Consider the following 20,910-nt stretch of genomic DNA (forward strand, 5'->3'; position numbering starts at 1 on the left):
GGGTGTTAGGAGCAAAACACTCAAAAAGGTTGTCAGTGGCACATTACAAAAGAAAAGATAGAAACCTAATAAAATGGCAGCACGGTTTTACACCTGTTAAATGATTAAGAAACGCAGAAGTACATAGAAAGATGGCACTCTACCTTCAAAAAGTCCTGCACTTTGCTTTCAGAAGCGATTGTCAGAAGGATTGCAGCCTGTGAATTATTGTCAAGTGGTGGAAGAAGGGTTATCTGGATTGGATGTCAAGTCCTAATTGCAGATGTGGATGGGTGGAACTCATGAAATACTCAGCGAACTGAGGTAGCTTACTTCAGCCGGGTGCAGTTTCCTGCCTTCACCTGGGGCTTATGCTGATGAAATTGTGCACAATCAGATGCAAAATTTGCATCGTGCTCCAATTGTTCCTTGATATATATTGATTGCATTTGAACAAATTTGCTTGTTTCAAAACAAGCACTATAGCAGAACTGATCGGCCTAATGAACTTAAACTTCCCTAAGCATATTTCACATATTTCCTGTCTCTGTGCTAGCAGCACATGCATGCTATTTCCTCTCTTTAAAATACGTTTCCTCCTTTTAATTTCTTTCAAAGTCTGGTGCAGGTGAGGAAGCTTCTCTGAGGTATTCTCTGAATTGAATTAACTTAACCTTTTTTATATTGGCACATATTTGTACATTATTTGCCCATTTCCAGGTAGTGTAGGTTCTAGAAATGACTTAAGACAGAAGTTAGTAGTAAAGGGGGAAAAATTAGCAACCAAATGGCTGAGTAGCTCTCAACAGAAGAAAGCATACGTGTTTATTAGGTGAAATTAAGTTTTTCTAGCGCTCATGGGATTTTGCACAAGGAACAGTAAAGTCGGAACAGTGTTTTAGAGCAATGTGAAAATGATTACTCTGTGGCAGTCCCTTGGGTGAGTGAGACCTATGTCAAGGCCTAATATGAAGGTACATTTCTGCAAAAGTCATTCTTCAAAGGCAAAGTGACGTGATCTGACCGTGCAGCATTTGGAGATTTGGCAAAACACAGGGCTAAAAGTTGGGAAAGTGTTCCTTTATACCAGTAATTCTTAAAAGGTAGAAAAGATGTTTTTGCCTCTCTGTGGCTTCCTTCTCAGATTAAACCTTACTTTGCAGGATAGGGCCTGGGGGTGAAAGCATGCCAAGCAGGGCACACTTCACATCCCTCCGCCACATCCCTTTCTTTCCAGAGTTCTTGCCAGGCAGATGCCTGGTCCTGGGGGGAAAAAGTCAGAGAAGGCACAGGGGCTTCTGTTCCTCAGCTTCTCTATTTGTATAGAGTATATCCCCAAATGAGAAAAGTGACGTTTGGATTATTGTTACTTTTTTCGTTTTTAATTTGATTTTAAAAACAGATTTTTGTTGTTGTTTTTAAAGCTATGACCATGATAACAGTTACCAAAAGAAGCTGGGTATTTGAACATTGCTTTGTACTACTCTCTTAAATATAGATCTACAAGTTAAGTTGTATCAAGAAGCAATTACATTTGGTAGAGTAAAAGTTTTATGTTCTGAGATTTTCTACATTTGAAATATTTCAAAATGCATATACATTTTGGTGTGTTTAATGGAAGTCACCAACTGCACTTTCTTAGGAAAGACAATTCTTTATGCTCAAATAATGTCTTTCCTAATTCTTCTGGTGGTTGAAGTGTCATATCTCTTATTAAAAGACCATAGGAGTGACTTCCTGTTTCACGTCTGACATGTAAAGAGCTTGGAGGTCATCACCCCTGTCCTCACAACAAGAAAAACCCTGAACAGACTGAAAATCAGTGACTTTTCTTAGATCCATCAGAGAATTGAGGTCACAGGGCAAACTATCACGCCCAAATCTGGAGATACAAGCTCATTTTGAGAATCACAGCCCAAGATCGTGCACACAGTGGCAGTGCCCAGTGATGAGTAACTCAAAGAGATGGTTAGAAGTTGGGCTTATATAGCATCTTAACAAAAGAGCAATACTTTTTTTTTTTTTTTTGGGCTGTGTTGGGTCTTCATTGCTGCACGCAGGCTTTCTCTAGTTGTGGTGAGCGGGGGCTGCTCTTCATTGCAGTGCGCAGGCTTCTCATTGCGGTGGCTTCTCGTTTTGGAGCACAGGCTCTAGGCGCACAGGCTTCAGCATTTGTGGCACACAGGCTCAGTAGTTGTGGCTTGTGGGCTCTAGAGCACGTGCTCTAGAGCGCAGACTCAGTAGTTGTGGTGCATGGGCTTAGCTGCTCCACGGCATGTGGGATATTCCTGGACCAGGGCTCGAGCCCGTGTCCCCTGCATTGGCAGGCAGATTCTTAACCACTGCACCACCAGGGAAGCCCGAACAATACATTTTTAGAGAAGTGACAAGGCAAAGGAAAAGGACTTTGAGTTTCTAGGGCAGCAAATGGTAGGAAGGCAAATAGGTGGGGGAACTAATGGAAGATTAGGGCTAGTTAGTAAAGTTTGTTGTGTAGATTTTTTTGGAGCCAGTTGTAAGGTTGTCTCTGGTGATTAACTTTTGTCATACCTGGTAGGGGGAGGGGGGAACACCTTCACAAATTCATGTCCTGCTTTTAAGCAGATGGGGGAAGCAGAGAGCTTTAGTTGTATCTGCTTTTTCTTAATTGCATTCAGCTCAAGATAATCCTTATGCCAAGTGGCATATTTGGTGTTGCACATTCTGCTACCCTACAACCAGCTTAGCTGGAACTGAACCACTGATGGCAGTAACTCGTTGGAACACTTTAACAGTAGTTTTGACAAACTGCTGGAGTATGAGTGTAGGCTGTCTTGAGAGTTGAAAACTCGCAGCTTTTCTGCAGACAGACCTGACTCACAACTTCATTTTAAGAACAAGGACTCTGGAGCCAGATTATCTTGGTTAAAATCCCCACTCATCTGTAAAATGAGGAAATAATACCTGCCTCATAGAGTTCAGAGGGTTGAATGGGATATGCCAGATGACAAAACTGAAACGATTTAGTAATGAGTTTGATATCCTTTATTCAAAGGAAAGCAGTCCATAGATTGGGGAGTAGAGCGCCTCACAAGCAGTGGAGCATTCTTCCCAGGGGATTTTGGGCCAGAGTGAGTTTTATAGAATGTTAGAAAAGTCAACGAAAAAAACAGGGTGTGGTTGGCTAGGGGGTGGGGGGGGTTCCTTTTGAGGGCCTCCTTTCTAGGGTAAGCTGACCTGGAGGGTGGTGATTGGCATTAGGTTTCCTGCACAGTGAGGCAGTTCCCATAAAGGCAGGCTGACTTAAGGTTAGACTTGTGACATGGGCTGGACCACTGGGACGGCCTTCATTTTGTGGGTCCCAATATATGAATTAACTTTGTCAGGTAATGGCACACGTGTAAAGTTTGAGAACAGTACTACCAAAGATGAATTAGTACTATATAAGTGTGTAACTTTAGCCAATGATTTGACTTTTTTATTTCACCAGTATCGAGGAAAACTTGAAATCAGTAGCAAATGGGTATTTCTGTTTCATTAAAACAATAGCTGAGATTTAATATGTTTACTGTGTGCTTGGCATTATTCTAAGCACTTGGTGTTTTCTGTTTGTTTGTTTGTTTTAAATTTATTTATTTTTTGTCTGTGTTGGGTCTTCGTTGCTACGTGTGGGCTTCCTCTAGTTGCAGCGAGTAGGGGCTACTCTTTGTTGTGGTGCACGGACTTCTCATTGCCATGGCTTCTCTTGTTGCAGAGCACGGGCTCTAGGCACGCGGGCTTCAGTAGCTGTGGCTCGCAGGCTCTAGAGCACAGGCTCAGTAGTTGTGCACAGGCCTAGTTGCTCCACGGCATGTGGGATCTTCCCGGACCAGGGCTCGAACCCGTGTCCCCTACATTGGCAGGTTGATTCCTAACCACTGCGCCACTAGGGAAGCCGTTCACTTGGTGTTTTCAGTCATTTAATCCTTACAAGAGTTCTAGGATCAGATTTAACTATTATTACTCTTCCATTTTCATAGCAGGAAACTGAGGCTTAGGTTAAGTGACTTGCACAAGTTAACACAGCTCTTAATGCTAAAGCCAGTCATTGGGACCAGTTTAGACTCCAGAGTATGTGCTCTCAAACCCCAGGGTACCCGGGAAACACAGTTTGGTAGAGATGATAAAAGGCCTCTGGTGACAGCCTGTTGGCACTGGTGGACAGTACATGTGGAAGGCATTGTGGAGGTCGGTAAGCAGTGACGTGGTCAGGGAGCCCGACATTAAGGATGCAAGTCTAGAGCTGGGCTTTGAAGGTTGGGGAGAAACTAAATGGGTTGGGAGGACGAGGAGGGGGTGTGTCTTGGGTCAGGGAGTGATGCTGGCGGTGCTGTCAGGACCCTGCCCGCATCCTCACGCCCTTAGTGTGCCCTGGTGGACTCCCAGCCTCCAGCCCCTGCGGTTCTTCACCTGAGTGTTTTCTCTGACCCCCTGATGCCCACTTTTCCTGCTGTAGCAAGTCACAGGTGACAGGGAGTTAAGGCAGACCCCTAGCCCTTTGGCAGTTAGTACTGAGGCATATCTAGTCTGGCTCCTAGAGTTCCCAGGGAGATTAAGCCTGTCTCCCATAGAGATAGCTCGCTTGATAACGCATGCATCTTAGTGGCTCTCATTATTGCCCAAAGCAATACCTGACTTAAAATGTGTGGCTCTACCTTACCTCTTTGGTAAGATCTTATTTTTCATAGAAGGAAGCCTTTCTACATGAAAAGTGTTGAAATCATCACCCTTTTAATCCCTTTTTTCCTCATGTTATTACTTAAAATAGTTCTCATTAAATTTTACACCATATAAGTAGAAGTTGAACTAAAAATGAAACATTGTTTTAGTCTTTTCTTAGTACTTAAAAAAGTTCTCTTAAACTTGAGTTTACCCACCAAGAAGCAGTTATGTGAAAGAAAACTAGGTGATACCTTGTTTAAGGGTTTCTACTGAGTTAAAAAGGATTGGCTGTGAAGCAGAAGTTTGAACTATTTCCTGGTCTGCTTCTAGATCACAGCCTAGAATTTCAAAAGATTTTTATTTAACCCCTTATAGACAATCAAGGAATTTGTTATGTGCTGTGGAAGTGTGGACGTTTGCTTCTTGAGTGATGGACAGGCAGGGCCATGGAGGCCTCTCAAAGGTATAGATAGGGGCTTCCCTGGTGGCACAGTGGTTGAGAGACCGCCTGCCGATGCAGGGGACACGGGTTCGCGCCCCGGTCCGGGAAGATCCCGCATGCCGCGGAGCGGCTGAGCCCGTGGGCCATGGCCGCTGGGCCTGCGCGTCCAGAGCCTGCGCTCTACAACGGGAGAGGCCACAACAGTGAGAGGCCCACGTACTGCAAAAAAAAAAAAAAAAAAAAAAAAAGGTATAGACAGTAGCAGCAAGGCTTGCATTTGTGAGAGGCAGAAGGCTGAAGGGCTTGCTAGAGAAGCAGCACCGTCTGGTGGGAAGAGCTGCATTTGAGTCCTGATAGTCCAGTTTAAGAGCATATTGTCACCTTGGGTTCTTTATATCAGAAAGAAATGGAATTTCTATCTGTCTTTGGCGGTTTCACGCCAAAATTGCTGAAAGGATTTCCATTAAATTGGGCACTTATGTTTGGAATGGTCAGGCTTAAAATAAAAGCTATGGGATGCATGGGAAATTCACTTTGGTGACCTCTGGTGGTGAGAGAGCCCCATGGGACTGCCCATCTGTGGAGATAGCCACACTTATTTAGCACCTTGGACAGAGAAATTTAACATCCCCAGAAAGTCTCAAGTCTTCACTGAGCTCCTTCTTACCTGGACAGCTCTACGGAGCAGGCTTCAGAATGGCTAAAAGGACAGTAAAGTGATTTGTTTGGTAAGTGCTGGGTAGATCAGCTAGTAGGTAACATGGAACTAACTTTGTCTTCACCAGATTGTGAGAATTAAGTGAAATGAAGCAAGTATACTTAACTACTTTGTAAACTATAAATAATTGTATAAATATTAGTTATTATTGGGAAAGGTATATAAATATTACAAGACTAAAGTATAGGCTGAAATGCTTGAAGTTGATCAGATGATGATTTTATATCAGTTAATACCTATAAAGTCCTTATTATGTTTCAGGCATTTTTCTATGTGTTTTACATATACTAACTCATCAACAACTCTATGAGGCAGGTCTTATTATTGTTAGTGTCTGTTTTATAAGTGGGGAAACTTAGGTAAGCTTACATTGATTAAGAAATTGCCCAAGGTCATACAATTCCAAGCAGTTGAGCCAGGATTTGAACCCAAGCCATTAGGCTTCGAAGTCTGTTCTGTTAACTGTAATACTATTCAGTCTTACAATGATGAAGTACAGAAGGCTGATCTAGGTAAGAAAGCACGGTGGATTGAGGGTGGGGATAACATGATGAGATTGAATTTTAAGCAAACCAAGTCAGGTGTTATATAAGTAAGATTGGGGGAAATGTGTCAGGTGATAAGGGTCTGACCTTTGGTTAGGTCTGTCACCACATAACATGTGACCTTATTGATGGCTGCTTACTTGTCTGGAACATTCTTTAACTTCTTAGGTTGTTTTGGTGGTCTTAAATCCTAACTCCCTAGAGGTCAGGTCTTTTGCCTTCCACGTGGATGGCATTGATACTTAAGACAAGCCTTGTAAAAGACAGTTGGACATTGTTCCACAAAGGTATGGGAAATTTTGTATTTGTTTTCATTTTGAGAGATGGTATATGAGGGGAAAAAGGGAAGGAGGAGCTCCTGTGTGTTAAAAGCTAGGTCTTGTGTGTTTAAGCTAGGTCTGCTGGCTTAAAATCAGGAAGATTTAGCCCATTGGTCTTTGAGAGAGAATTTAGTGGTTGTCTCCAGCTAGGTAAGACAATTTCTTATATGGTTATGATGATGACGTCTGTGAGGTTGGAGAACCATCGTATAAATGGAGATCTCAGCAGCCTTCAAAAGGGGGAAGTGCTCTCAATTCCCAATTTCTTCTGGAACAGAGTCCAAGTTGTAGATATTTCCGTGAATAGATACTGGAATGTAATTACTGAGTGTCACAATATTCATGAGGACTAGATTCCCATTAGCTTCTTAATATAATTTGATTCCAGTTTTCATTTTTTATTCATGAAGTCAGTTTTCATTCGATTGACCTCATTTCTTTGTATTTCTCTGCCTTTAATGTGAAATAAGAAAACAGAATCCTATGCTGATTCTCTTTGATTTTTATCATTAATGTAACTCATGAAGCCATGTAACAGATTTCAATGGCCAGAAAAAATTTGTCATTTATGTGCAACTTGTCACTAAATGATGATGGTGTTCTGACACAGATTTCATACTGCACCCCCAGAGCTCCCCATTTACTGATCAACTCAGGTAGATGATGCATTCCGGTGAATTGAACAGGGTGCAGTGGTGTGAAGCCAGACCATCTGCTATTACATTTAATATTTAAATACTAAGTTTTAAAAGTATAATTCACGTTATTGATATAACTGTGTATTGCATTTAACGACTGTGATCACATTGAAGCTATGTAAGCTCTTTGAAATGCATTCATATATTTGAAAAGAGGAACAGATTACTTCACTAGCATTCAGTTAATAAATTCTTGTTTTCCACTAAATGCAAATACATATTATACAGTACCATTTTCTTATTTTCAAAAATATCTTGAAAATCTGCATTTTGTAATTGGGTTTTCTTGAGGCCTAAGGAAGCTAATGCCTTTTAGGAAAAATAAAATTATGCTAAGATATGTTATTGGAAGAACAAAGGATTTTATTATTGTGCTAGACTAAAACGTTCTCATCTATTGGCCCTATAGTAACAGGTGGGGAAAACAGTCTCTTATGTTTGGATTAAAAAAGCCATGAATGAAAAGATTCCTGGGAGAGTTACGGGAGTGAGAAGAAATGATCCAGTTCATTTCATTCCTAAAGAAGGTAGACTGTACTAAAACAGTAAGAGGGAGAAAAAAAATGCATCTAGTTGTTTTGTGAATATTTTTCCCAAGTCAATGTGGTATTTATGACGCTCTAATTTGTTGTTCAGCTCTTGTAATTTAAAAAGTTTTCATGTTTAGCATATCCAGTCTGCTTTTTCCATAGCTTTTTTGCTTTGTTTGAAGCGATAAGTCATACTAACCCTCTGCATCTTTCAAAAAGATTTTACAGGGTTTAGAGTCAAATGTGTTGGTCTAAGCCCTGCCCCTGCTACTGAAGTGCATTCACATTCACTTTTAACCCATCACAGTGCAGGGGGATGGTAGTGCTAAAATCCTGGCAGTTTAACCAGGGTGATTTCTTCATGGTTTCATCTTTCTTTCTGAAGCTTTCTTCTGAAGAGCTTGTTAAACTATTTCTTGGAGGGGGATGGCGTGGGGGGAGGTTGGGAGAAGGGACATGTTTTTCTGTATGGTTATGTGTACCTATGAACATGCATATTTATATTTTAAGCAATGAAAATTTAAGCATTTGCTCAACATCATTAGTCACTAGGGAAGTGCAAATCAGTACCGCTTCACACCCATTAAGATGTTTATAATAAAAAAGATGGATAAAAACAAGTATTGTTGAGTATATATGAGTATGGAGAAATTGAAACCCTCATACACTGCTGGAGGGAATGAAAAATGGACAAAAATTTGGAAAACAGTTTAGTAGTTCCTTACAAAGTTAAGCATAGAGTTACCGTATGACCCAGCAATTCTATTCCTAGGTATATGTCCAAGAGAACTGAAAACATATGTTTCTACAAAGAAATTGTACATGAATGTTCATAGCAGCGTTATTCATTATAGCCAAAAAAGTGGGAACAACCCAAGTGTCTATCAACTGATAAATGGATAAAAACATAGTGTGGTATATCTATATAATAAAATATTATTGGACCATAAAAAGGAACTAAGTACGGATACTTCCTATGATGTGGATGAACCTTGAAAACAGTATTCAGTGAAAGAAGCCAGACACAAAAGGCCACATATTGTATGATTCCATTTAGATGAAATGTTCAGAATAGGCAAATTCGTTGACATGAAAGGTAGACTGGTGGTTGCCAGGCATTGGGCGGGATGGGGAGATAAGTGGGGAGAGTTTCATTTGGGGGTAATGAAGATGTTCTGGAATTAGATGGTGGTGCTGACTGTGCAGCCTTGTGAATATACAAAAACCACCGAATTGTGTAGTTTAAGACAGTTTTATGGTGTGTGAATTATATCTCAATTTTAAAAAATCAATGCTTAAGCATCTGGAAAGTTAGGCATTAGCAAAATATTCAACCTGAGTGATAGCAGGCCTCTGATAAATACTTGCCAAGTGACTTGAACAAACCTACATTCTCCTCTATGATTCTTATTTTTTAGAGAATATGCTTAAAATATATGGAACCTAAATGAAATTTTCCAAAGGCATGACAATAGTAATAATGACATATCATTAATCTACCTCATATAAGTATTGATAAACCTTTTCTTGATTCTTAACTAAAAATCTCACACAATTTTAAAAGATCTCAATGAATAATTTTAAGATTTGTTGCACTTTTAGTGACCTGGAAGGCTGTTTTCAGAAAAGCGTTCAATTACTCCTATTAAGACTATAGTTTCTTTCTTTCGTGTGAAATTAATTTGGTTACTGTCAGATGCCAGACTGGAAATATAATTTATAACTGGTACATATTCTTGCAGTTTAATGGCCTGAGTTCTTCTTGAACATTTAAACTGAAAATTGATATATAATGTCACCCTGGTAAATGATAATGATGAAACATTTCCTGCTTTGTAAGTAGAGCTGAAAATCGTCATAGTAAGTTTCTTTTCCCTTTTGGTAAAATTCCTTTCTTTACCCCGTGAGACACGTTGGTTTCCCAAGTTATGAATTCAGTTTCTTTTGTTTGTTCTAGCCACTTAGTTTTTCTTATTACAACCTGTTTAATTTTTAATTTCTCATTAAAAGTAAATATGGCTAATTTTCCTACCCATATTTCAAGAGGTCTTCCATTTCTCTCTGTCACAACCTTGATATAGCACTGTCTGGTATGTATTACTACATAATTAAAACGCCATGGTTTTTTTGTTTTTTGTTTTCCTCATAAACAGAGCACTTCCAGGACAAGGTGACTGTTTAACAAACCACTACAGTATGAATTTAAAGAAGTTTGGTTTCTTTCTTCTTCTCCTCACCCTGCTCCTCCCTCTGTTTTATTTGCTCTCTCCGCGTTTTCAGAAGAGCAGTCTTTGGTAAAGATTTTAACCGACAGCCAGATCTTCTAGGTAGTTTTAATCCTTGTGGCTCGCACTGCAGGTAGCACTGAAACTTGTAAATTGTCGTGAACCTTGTAGTGTTCATGGAACCTGCTGACACCAGAGTGACAACCCTGTGGACGCTCTTATCAACAGAGCCCTTGTGGAAGTAGAAGTCAAAACAGCCGTCTGGTCAGGGTTAAAATGCCATGTTTTTTTAATCAAATAGTTCTGGCAAAGCAACCTATTAATACGTTTTAAATGGATCAGAGGTTTATTCCTGTACAGTTGAGATAAATGTTACAACACTCTTCTGGAAGTAAATAAGTGGAATAATATGTACAGTGCTCTGGGGAAGGTTGCTGCAATTGTAGGAAAAATACTTAGGGATGAATGTATCATAGACCTTTTCAGTCAGTCTTGTTTATTCTATAATGTAGATATATTCAGCATGCTCATCTTGAGTCAATGGACAAACACTTATTAAGCACTGACTGTATATGAGTCACTATGCTAGGCTCTGGGTATTCAGTGGTGATCAAAATAGATAGTTCTGCCCTCAGCATTTATGCTATAATCGTGGAGCTCCCGGTGTGGGAGCACCTGGGTGGTTGGATCATAGTGACCAAGGCAGAGACCAGTGTGAGCTGAGACCAGAGGGGTAGGCAGGACAGTGGTAAGCACGAGTGTGTAGTTACGGTCAAGAGTTTGGACTTCATTCCAGCTGTAACGATAAGCCATTGAAGGCTTACTGCAGGGGAATCCCACTTTAGTTTTATAAAAATTACCCTGAGCAGTAGTGAAAAATGGTTGTTGGGTAGAAGAGGAGAAGCAGAGTTTATGTTGTAATCCAGGCAAGTTATAATGGTGGCTTAGACTAGAGTAGTGGCTCTAGAGCTAGAAAGAGGTAGATGATACAAATAGTTTAGAAGAGTTAGCAAAGTGTGGTGGATGGGATTTGGGGGAAGCAGAGTGAAGAGGGAGAAGGATGTGTCGAGGATGTTGTCTGTATCTCCAACCTGAACAACTGGGTAGCTAGAGAGTCTGTGTCCTGAGATCTGGCACATGGGAGGAGGGGTAGACTTGGAAGGGACTGTCCAGTGTTCAGTTTGGGGCATGTTGAATGTGAGGGGGAGGATATGTTTACAAGGCAGGGGGTGGGGATGGAGTGCAAGGACCAGCCTACTCTTCCTCGCACTGGTGTAACTGGTTATGGGCTGAGTACAGGTTAGAATAACAAGTCACTTTCAAAACCGAACATATTGCACTGGTTTCCAGCTTATGAATCATGCCTCTATGCTTTCTGCTACAGCTCAGCTCTCTAAAAATATCTATGTAATTATGGGCAGGATGAAACAATATTCATCTTACAGTAAGATGTGTGCCTGCCTGGCCCACAAAGTCAGGTTACAGATTTGATCTTCACAGGAACCAGTTAGATTTTCTGTTATCTTGTTACAAACAGGCTACATCCCTCACCTTGGATGGCTGACTTGATTACTTATTAGGAAGGAAACTGGGCCATAGAGCTGGTTTGAAATAGTGTCAATTTATCTTCGCTACTTAAAACTATGGTCTAGTGGCCTTTTGGAAAACAGAGCCCAACCTATATTTTGCACTTCTCACGTTGGTTATGGTTCTATCTGCCGTTACGTTACACATACCACATCATTTTATTCATCTTGTGATTTTCTGCAGCCAGTATTTTTATTTCCTTCAACAAATAGAAATGATAGAAATGGGCCATTTAGGGGCCGGGATTGCAAGTGTTTTGGTCTTTGCTGTACCTCTAATGCCTGGCACAGGGACTGGCATGTATTTGGCACTTGATATTTATTCTAAAAACTAAGTGACTGAGGAATGGCTGAATAGTCATTCTGTAAGAAGGAGGGCTAATTCAGTTTTGGGAAATCAAGAGATCAGGTGGACTGTATTCTTCCTACAAGGTTGTGTCCCTGAAATCTGCGAAGTCAAAGCTGTAAAACGTAAATTTGGGAGCCATCCTGATAAAAAGAATTACAGAACCCATGAGAGTGGAATTCCATAAGTGTATGCAAAATAGCGTAGAATAAGAATAGAGCGAAACTGAGAAGCAGAGGAAGGGGAGTTGGGAGGAGGCAGGAACGTGCAGGAGAGCACAGCGTCCCAGGGAAGAAGGAGCAGCCAGCAGTGGGGAGATAGAGCTGAGGGTTAATGTGAGCCTGGGCACACAGTGTGAGACAAGCTTGGGGAAATTCCACTGTCCTTTTGTTTATACTCTCCACCACTAACGATTCCAGTCGAGAGGGGACTTTTTCTTAAGCAAAGACATAATTATGTTTGATTTTCTGCTGTGCGTAGCCTGCCATCATAGGACACTGTACTGATATCGAAGGGCTTATTTTGTGATTTCTTATAAGCTGGTTACTTAATGATCAGGCCCATATCTTTCCATTGCTCCTGTTACAGGTAATGATGTTTGATATATATAATTATCTAGGGGAATTGGAAACATGTCACAGTAGTGGAGATCTGAAAATCAACCTGAACATCAAGGTGAAAAATATAGACTATTTCTCCAAAATTATCTGAAATTTTATTAAATTCTCTAGTTCATGAGAATGCTACAAAGCTATAATAATAAGCCCTGGCAATAAAGAAACTTGGGGTTGTGCTAATAATGGGGGTACACCCATAACACATACGTATATATAATATTTTCTTGGGCGTTTCTTTTGGGTGTGAAGTTGGTAAGAATCCCTGTGTGGAGAGGGATGGGGAGTACATTTGAGTCTTATTATTCGAATGTTAACGTTGCAAAGACTTTTTCTCCTAAGTGAGATTACTTTATAGTAATGAAAAAAGTAGCTACCATTTATTCAGTACCTACTTTGTTCCAGACATGTTACAGTAATCCTGAGAAGGAGGTATTATTTCTAATTTAAAGTGAAGAAATTGAAGTTTAAGTAATTTACCATAGATCTCAGGGCTAGTAAGTAGGAATCTAGCTGTTTTTTACTCTAAAGCCCATGCACTTTCTAAGGTGCTGTCTGAATGAGAACCTTTAGGGTATCAGAGTGCATTATATATTTGATTGGAGCCAAGATAGCTCCACAGGGAAATCAGAAAACCATTAGATGAGAACTTTTTCAGCATCCTGTCCCCTAATCTGCCTATTTACCCATATCTGCACCTGAAATTCTTCTTCCTTCCTGTTATGATGGACAAGGCTATTCCCTCTAAGGACTTGATTCTTTTTCTCTTTTGCATCTGTAGTCTGTGTCTCTTTCTTTACTAGCTTTTCCCCATAAGCCTAACCTAGACCTTTTCTGAAGCAAATACCTTCTGTATTGGTTAGTAATTGCTGTATAACAAACCACTCCAAAATTTGGTCAAGTTAATTTAAAATATCATTTATTTAGCTCACTGTTCTGTGGGTCAACAAATTAGTCTGGGCTTAGCTGGATTTACTTATGCATTTGTGGTCAGCTGCTGGTCAGCTAGACCACTTTGCTTCTGAGGCATTAGCTGGTCAGTGGCCAGGGCCATCAGGGTGACTAGAGCATGTGTCTTCCATCATCCAGTAGGCCAGCCCGGACTTGTCCACATGGTTGCCTAGGAGGGTTTCAAGAGAGAGCAGAAGTCTGCAAATCATCTTGAGGCCTAGATTCGGATCTAGCGTTGCTTGCTTTTCATTCTGTCAACCAAAGCAGGTCACAAGGCCAGCGCAGGGCATGGAGAAGTAGACCCGTGAACATGGCACTCTTCCTCATGGGCAAATCCAATCTACCCTCCAAGACCACCTCAGCCTGAGTTGTGTGCCTTGGGGCTGGGCTTCCTCTGTCCCTGCATTTAGAACATTGTGTGGCAGTTGTTGGTTTACTTCTTAGTAGAAAGTGAGCTCCTTAAAGACAGCGACTGTGTTTTAATCCAGGATTTGGCTCATAGTAGGTAACTTTTAAAAGTGGAAATTTTTCTGAAAATAAAACAGTCTAGCAGTTGACATCTGGCGATATGGCATAGAAGATAATATATGCTTGCATTTTAAGACTTGCTTGCTAATGTTGAAGAACTTTGGAGCAGACTCTATCTAATATATAAATATCGAATATTTCTTAAAAAAGTGAAGGGATGAAGAATTCTCTCCAGCATTCTGAGAAGTAATTATTAAATATTTGTGCACTCTCTTTGTATGTTTTTTTGTTAGGTTATAAGTTTGTTTATAAGGAATACAAGTTACATTTTCATGGCATATTTGTCAGCAAAAGCATACCCATCCATTAACTGGTCCACTGGGATCTGGGATGACATTTCTCCTTTAGGATGTAAAATGAGGAGGGACATCAGCCAGTGTCCTGGGCGTTACCCTGGAAGACACAGAAAATAATGCTTCTGTTAGATGGGAGATGAGATATACATAATGTAAGCCCATCTTTTAAGTGAGCACGTCTTGTCACTGTCCTAATTCTTAATTGACGGATTTTCATGTGCATTTTATTTTACATCTTAGGCTCAGCTGCCTCTGTATCTTCCCAGATTCTTCACGTCTGACCACATTTTCCCGTCACAGGCTTGATATCTAACCATGCAGCGGAGGTCAAGAGGAATTAGCACTGGGCTGCTCCTGCTCCTTTCTCAAATCTTCCGCGTTGGGATCAACAATATTCCACCTGTCACCCTAGCAACTTTGGCTCTCAACATCTGGTTCTTCTTGAATCCTCTGAAGCCGCTGCTTAGCTCCTGCCTTAGCGTGGAGAAGTGTTACCAGCAAAAAGACTGGCAGCGCTTGCTGCTTTCCCCGGTTCACCACGTGGATGACTGGCACTTGTATTTCAATATGGCGTCCATGCTCTGGAAAGGAATTCATCTGGAAAGAAGACTAGGAAGTAGATGGTTTGCCTACGTCATCACCACGTTCTCCCTACTCACTGGGGTGGTGTACCTGCTCTTGGAATTTGCTCTGGCAGAATTGATGGATGAACCTGACTTCAGAAGGGACTGTGCTGTAGGCTTCTCAGGTAAGGCAGATGCATTTCTAAGGTAGTCCGCATGAAAACAGTAAGGGAGGTGCAGCTGTTGTCATTTTTTGAAGCAGGGGTCCCAGTTGGTGAGGGAACTGAATTCTGAGTGGCTAAGCACTGCTGGGGCTTGGATTTTGGTGAATAGGCTGATTGGAGCACAAGAGAGACATAGATTTTGCTGTTTCCCATTATGCCGCATCATTCACTCTTGGACAGTTGAGACTAGGGTCTGCCCAAAGGTAGTTTTGTAGGAGACGTGGTCCTGGAGATATGCACTGGCTCCATTATGGTGGGACGAGGGAGAGAGGCACTGGTGTACTTGTGGGAGTTCTCTAAAAAGATGGGTATGCATCTCAATAACGCCATTAAAATAAATGCACCACACCCTACAATGGCATGCTCACTGTGTTTTCAGAGCCATGATAGTCTTTATACATAATTCATGCTGTTTAATTAATGTAACAGGTCCCTAGGGAGGTGGCCTTGTCTTGATTTTGTAGATGAGGAAGCTAAGGCCCAGAGAAGTCAGGTAACTTGCTCAAGGTTGCACACCTCGTAAGTGACGGAGCTGGGATTTGAACCCAGTCTTCGTGGCTTTAAACACGTATTACATTGCCTCTCACTGTTCCCCTCACTAGTTCTTTTTTTACATTTTTCTCATAGGACTAAATTGCCATCAGGACTTAAAATAGGTATCGTGAAAATTAGCATGTGAAGGGTAGGAGGGAAATAGTCCCGAAACCAAAGGAGCTCAAACCCTTCCCTCTGTTTTCCCTGCCGTCCTTACCCCTTCCCTCTAAGGTGCATCCTCATGCATCTGATTGTGTGAGAAGAAAGGAAATAAGCCCTGCCTTCAATATGTCTTTCCATAGGAGTTAGAAAACTACACGTTAATGATATTTTTTAAATTGAGTTAAAAATCACATAGAATGAACGATTTTGAAGTTTACAGTTCAGTGGCATTTAGTATTGCACCATTGCGGGTGTCTTATTCCCATTTTATGTGTTACATATTTAGTAGCATACTCAAAGTCAGTATGAACTTCCGTGTTAAGAAACATCAAAGGAATGATTGCCTTGAAGACTGTTTTTCTACCAAATGCTGGGTTGACTTGTAAGGAATAGAGTATGTTTCGAAGCAAAAAGTTGGATGTAATGGAATAATCATTTTCACTTTCAGTTAGTTTTCTTTGTAAATGTTAATCATCTCCACATTTGGATTGTTGATATTTATATGCTCTTTATCCTCTTTTAGGAGTTTTGTTTGCTTTGAAAGTTCTTAACAACCATTATTGCCCTGGAGGCTTTGTCAACGTTTTGGGCTTTCCAGTACCCAGCAAATTTGCTTGTTGGGCAGAACTTTTGGCTATTCATTTCGTCTCGACAGGGTAAGTGTTTACTCTTAGAGAATACAAATGAAGAACCTGATGTTCCATAGAGAAAGAATTATAGTCATAATGAGGTAATCAATTGTCTTTTACAGTGAAGTTTTTCTTTAACTATAAGGACAGAATCCAGCTTAATGGTTTTAATGTCAGATATTCCCGTGTTTGAATCTAGTCAGCTACTGACCTGAGTGATTTTGATGTATTTGTCTTATCTGAGTTTCCATTTCCTCACCTTTTAAGTTGAACTTGATACACAGATTTGGGGATTAATATTAACCAGCCTGTCAATTAATTAATTCTAATAACAATAATCTAAAGAGGCACATAGAAACCACGTAATTAGAAAGATACGAAATCAAAAGGTATGTTGGTCCAGTGCTTTTAAGCCATTTTAGTTGTGAATTTTCTTGGTGGTAGACTCTTTAAACAAAAGACTTTACTCACAATTTTGATATAGAAAATTGATCAACTCTGAACTGTTTTGGATGGAGGGGAAGCATAGGGCTCCACTCCCTTTGCCTTACCCCTGTGTCACTGACTGCCTTAAGAGGCACCTCCACAGAACCTTAGAGCTCCAGGGAACACATTTTGGGAATCACTGATGTCTGCGAATTTCCTTTACGCGTGAGGACAGGGAAATTCAGAAGGTTTAGGGACTCATCAAGCAGTGTCGTGGTAGACACTAGACTAGTTAGGATTCAGGCCTCTGGACTCCTGGTCTGGGTGTTCTCGGGGGGGGGGGGGGGGGGAGGCGGGGGTGAGGTGGGGCGTGCTTTTCCGCTTTGGTTCTTTTCTCTACTTTCTGTTCAGGAAAAAGAGAGTGAATTGTGTTATTTTCCCACCTCTTCCACCAGCTGCACTTCTCTTAATCTGTGTAATGCACCTGGAAGCCCATGGTTTGCTCATTTATTTTTACTTCGGGGACCTGGACGCTGTTTGGAGAAGGGGGAGATTCAGGAAGATTCAGAAAGAAGTAAGAAGGATATTTTTCTGCTGCTGTGCTTTTCAGACAGGAGCTTTTTTCCTCAGCTTTCCGTTTGTGTGACTGCGTTGGGTGTCGTACTTTATTTGAGAGTATTCTCCTTGGGCTGTGTGTCAGCCCAGTAACCTTGAGTCCTTCTTTAATGCTAATTTCCCATCATGGGCAGCCATTGCCAGCTGGTCCGTAAAAGGCAGTGATGTGGCCACTGAACACCACTCATTTGCAACTGTATTGTTATCTTGTGACAGTTCCACGAAGAAAGCCTAACAAAATCTTCAAAGTTTTCTTTGAAAAAGGGTCCAGTAATGTCTGTCCCTTATCTGAACAGCCCTCTCTATACCTTGTCACTCACAGCTCCCTGACTTGCTTGATGTGACTCGGTTCTCTGTGGAGACCAGAGACTCTTGTGTTTGAGGGCAACACCCAACATTCATATGAAAATCACTCTCTCTGGTACTTGAACTTTTATTCTGTAATGAATCCATTGAACAGCAATGCCTTTAATAGTCTCATGCAACTATTTCTGAAGACTCCATCACGCATTTTATTTTTTTAGGGTTCCCCCCCTTTACATAGATAAGGGATGGTTGCATTTTTATGTAATATGCTTATTCTGCGTGGAGGGACCTGATATTCTGAGCTTGGGAATTAAATGGAATTTCCTTTGAAGTTTGAAAGACAAAATCTTTTGGTTTTTAAGATTTGACTGCTTTGAATGATAAACTTCTGATATCCAGGCATCTGCTTATGCATGTGTCCATTGAAGACGGAGCTGAACGCTGGTCCAGGAAACCTAAGAGGGGCATGCTTTTTGAGATGGATCTTGGAAGGACGGGGGAAACCAGAGCTCTCTGGGCTCTGCATTGTTATTCTCCTGGTGGTTGTCAATTAGAGTTTTCATTGGGAAAACACTGTAAATCTTTACAACAAAGCCTGCTTTATCGACGGACTTAATGAGCTGCCCTTTGGGAGAAAAAAAAACCTGCCAGGCAAACATTTGGTGGACCTCTGTGTTTTATGAAAGCCACAGAATTAGTAATTTCCCCAGTTAGGGAGTTTTATGGAGGGAAGCCACTCCAAACAGCCAGCCGTTGGTTCAGCACTGTGAGAGGTTATGGACTTGACCAGCAGAGTGACGTAATCGCACTCCTTTGCTGGAGCTTTTGCTTTTACAGTTCTCGTGTGTCCCTTGTTTCAGTGACATCTTTGCCTCACATGGTCTTTTACTTTCCCTGCATGTCCTGGGGCCCTGGTAGGTGGTTGTGTTTAAAGAAGTGACCCTCCTCCCAAGGTGGCACAGTGGGGAGGTGATTGCGAAATTCTGATTTTCACCTTAAAGCTCAAATTTTATCATTGACAATAAATATCACTAGTTGTTTTTTTTTTTTTTTTTGTGGTACGTGGGCCTCTCACCGTTGTGGCCTCTCCCGTTGCGGAGCACAGGCTCCGGACGCGCAGGCTCAGCGGCCATGGCTCACGGGCCCAGCCGCTCCAAGACATGTGGGATCTTCCCGGACCGGGGCACGAACCCGTGTCCTCTGCATCGGCAGACGGACTGTCAACCACTGCGCCACCAGGGAAGCCCTCTTTTTTCTTTTTATATGTGCATGTGTGGCTGTGAAAAATACAGCGACTACTGGTACTGTTTGGAGTCACAGCCTTGATTCATTTGATTCAAGCGGCCAAGGCACAAGCAGTTGGACCCACCATTGCTTTTATACCACTAATGCAAACATCAACACGTGGAAAACGGCACATGATACCTCAGTATAATTATGAAAATAGTTCTGACTTCATGAACTGCTGGAAGGGCCTCTGGGACCTCCAGTGGCCCATGGAGCACACTTTGAGAATCACTGCTCCCAGCTCTCATGCTGCCTCTCTAGCACTACTCTTGACCGTTTCTTAGCTTGTATGAAAGGAAAGATGGGGAGCTTCATGCAGTCAGGGATGGCAGAGAAAGGGAAGCAGTGAAGTATGTGAGAACATATATTGTATAACCACTGAAATTGCTAATTAACGGTTGCTAATTAGCATGAACTGTTAACACTGTCTGAAGGAGAATGGCCACTTGTCACTCTCATTACAGGGACTGACTATAAGATCTGCCTGTGTTCCACACAGGACAGAATTCCTTAGATGCAGGGAACTCCCGTCCTATTTCAGTTCTCTCCTTGCGTCTGCTTACATTTTATGCTAAGGTGCTTCTGGCATATTCATCTAAAATGCAACATACAGTTCTTTCTTCCCCAGTAGTACTGAGATAGGGAATATAAAAGAAAAGTGCATTCGGCTGGCTTATACTGTTTGAGTGTCAGTTGACACCCCTGTGGATCTAGCTACGTAGTAGTCTATTGGATTTTTGCCTTGGGAATTAGAACTGAGGTTGGGGAATAACAATTTGGAAGATGACGGTAACACCATCTTCTGTCCTACATGTTCTTTTAGAACTTTGCCACTCTACCTAGAGGTGGGGTCCAGTGTACCTCCCCCTGAATTGGGTGGATTTGTGACGCAGTGTAATCAGTAGATGGCAGCAAAAGTGCCATGTTAATTCTGAGGCAAGAAGTTTCTTGCCTTGTGAGCTGAAACACTTGCCCATGGAGCCCATGTTCCCTGATTCCACCATGCTACCAGGAAGTGGCGCGTGACCTGTGAGTGCGTGGCCATTATATACAGCCATGAGTCCCCTCAGCCTCAACATTGTGGAGCAGAGACCTGTCACCCCCTGTGCTTTCTGAATTCCTGACCCACAGAATCTGTGAGTGGAAGAAAACAAGTGTTGTTTTATGTCACTACATTTCGGGAGATTTGTTCTACGTAATGTCAACGAGTTGAATGAAAAAAAAAGGGAGGGAAACTAGAATGAAAAGCAAAGGAGTACAAAGGGCAGTGTTTGGGCAGTGGGGGAGAGAGTGGAGTGAAAGCAGAAGAGAGCCAAGGATGGAGGCCTGGGGAGGAATCCATGCTGAGATGCTGTGGTACCACGAGTCATAACATCACCACTCATCAAATAGCAGGGCTTTAAAGCAGTGGTTGGCAACTGTGGGTTCTAATCATTTAAAACGTTCTGAAATCAATTTAGTGGGTCACAACCAGCATTTGAAAGAAAGAGAGAGAGAGGGAGGGAGGGAGGGAGGAGAGGAGAGAGGAAGAGAGGAAGGAAGGAAGGCAGGAAGGAAGAGAGGGGAGTGGGAGGGAGGGAAGGAAAGAGAAAGATGGGTTAGTGTTGAATGTGGTAAGGGTATTATTTCAAGGAACTTTTGTTTTAGCTATATGTATGTGTGTGCTATATTTCTAAAAATGTATTTTTATTGTGGGACACAGTACA

The 20,910-nt window shown here is 41.6% G+C and overlaps 1 protein-coding gene across 5 annotated transcripts in view; it reads left to right on the forward strand.

Moving 5' to 3' along the window:
* The window catches only part of RHBDD1 (rhomboid domain containing 1), a 114,588-nt gene that overhangs the window by 7,931 nt on the left and 85,747 nt on the right, over positions 1-20,910 (forward strand). For 3 of the 5 annotated variants that reach the window (XM_082841487.1, XM_082841491.1, XM_082841488.1), the window contains exons 2-3: positions 14,699-15,206; positions 16,465-16,597. In XM_082841487.1, coding sequence (XP_082697613.1) covers positions 14,774-15,206; positions 16,465-16,597 — 566 coding nt within the window. In that variant the 5' untranslated portion in view covers positions 14,699-14,773. Of the gene's footprint in view, positions 1-14,621; positions 15,207-16,464; positions 16,598-20,910 lie in introns of those variants that run through there. The other 2 variants (XM_082841490.1, XM_082841489.1) reach the window with 2 other exon arrangements.

Source organism: Leucopleurus acutus (genome assembly GCF_964270905.1).
Source record: "Leucopleurus acutus genome assembly, chromosome: 6".
Lineage (NCBI taxonomy): Eukaryota > Metazoa > Chordata > Mammalia > Artiodactyla > Delphinidae > Leucopleurus > Leucopleurus acutus.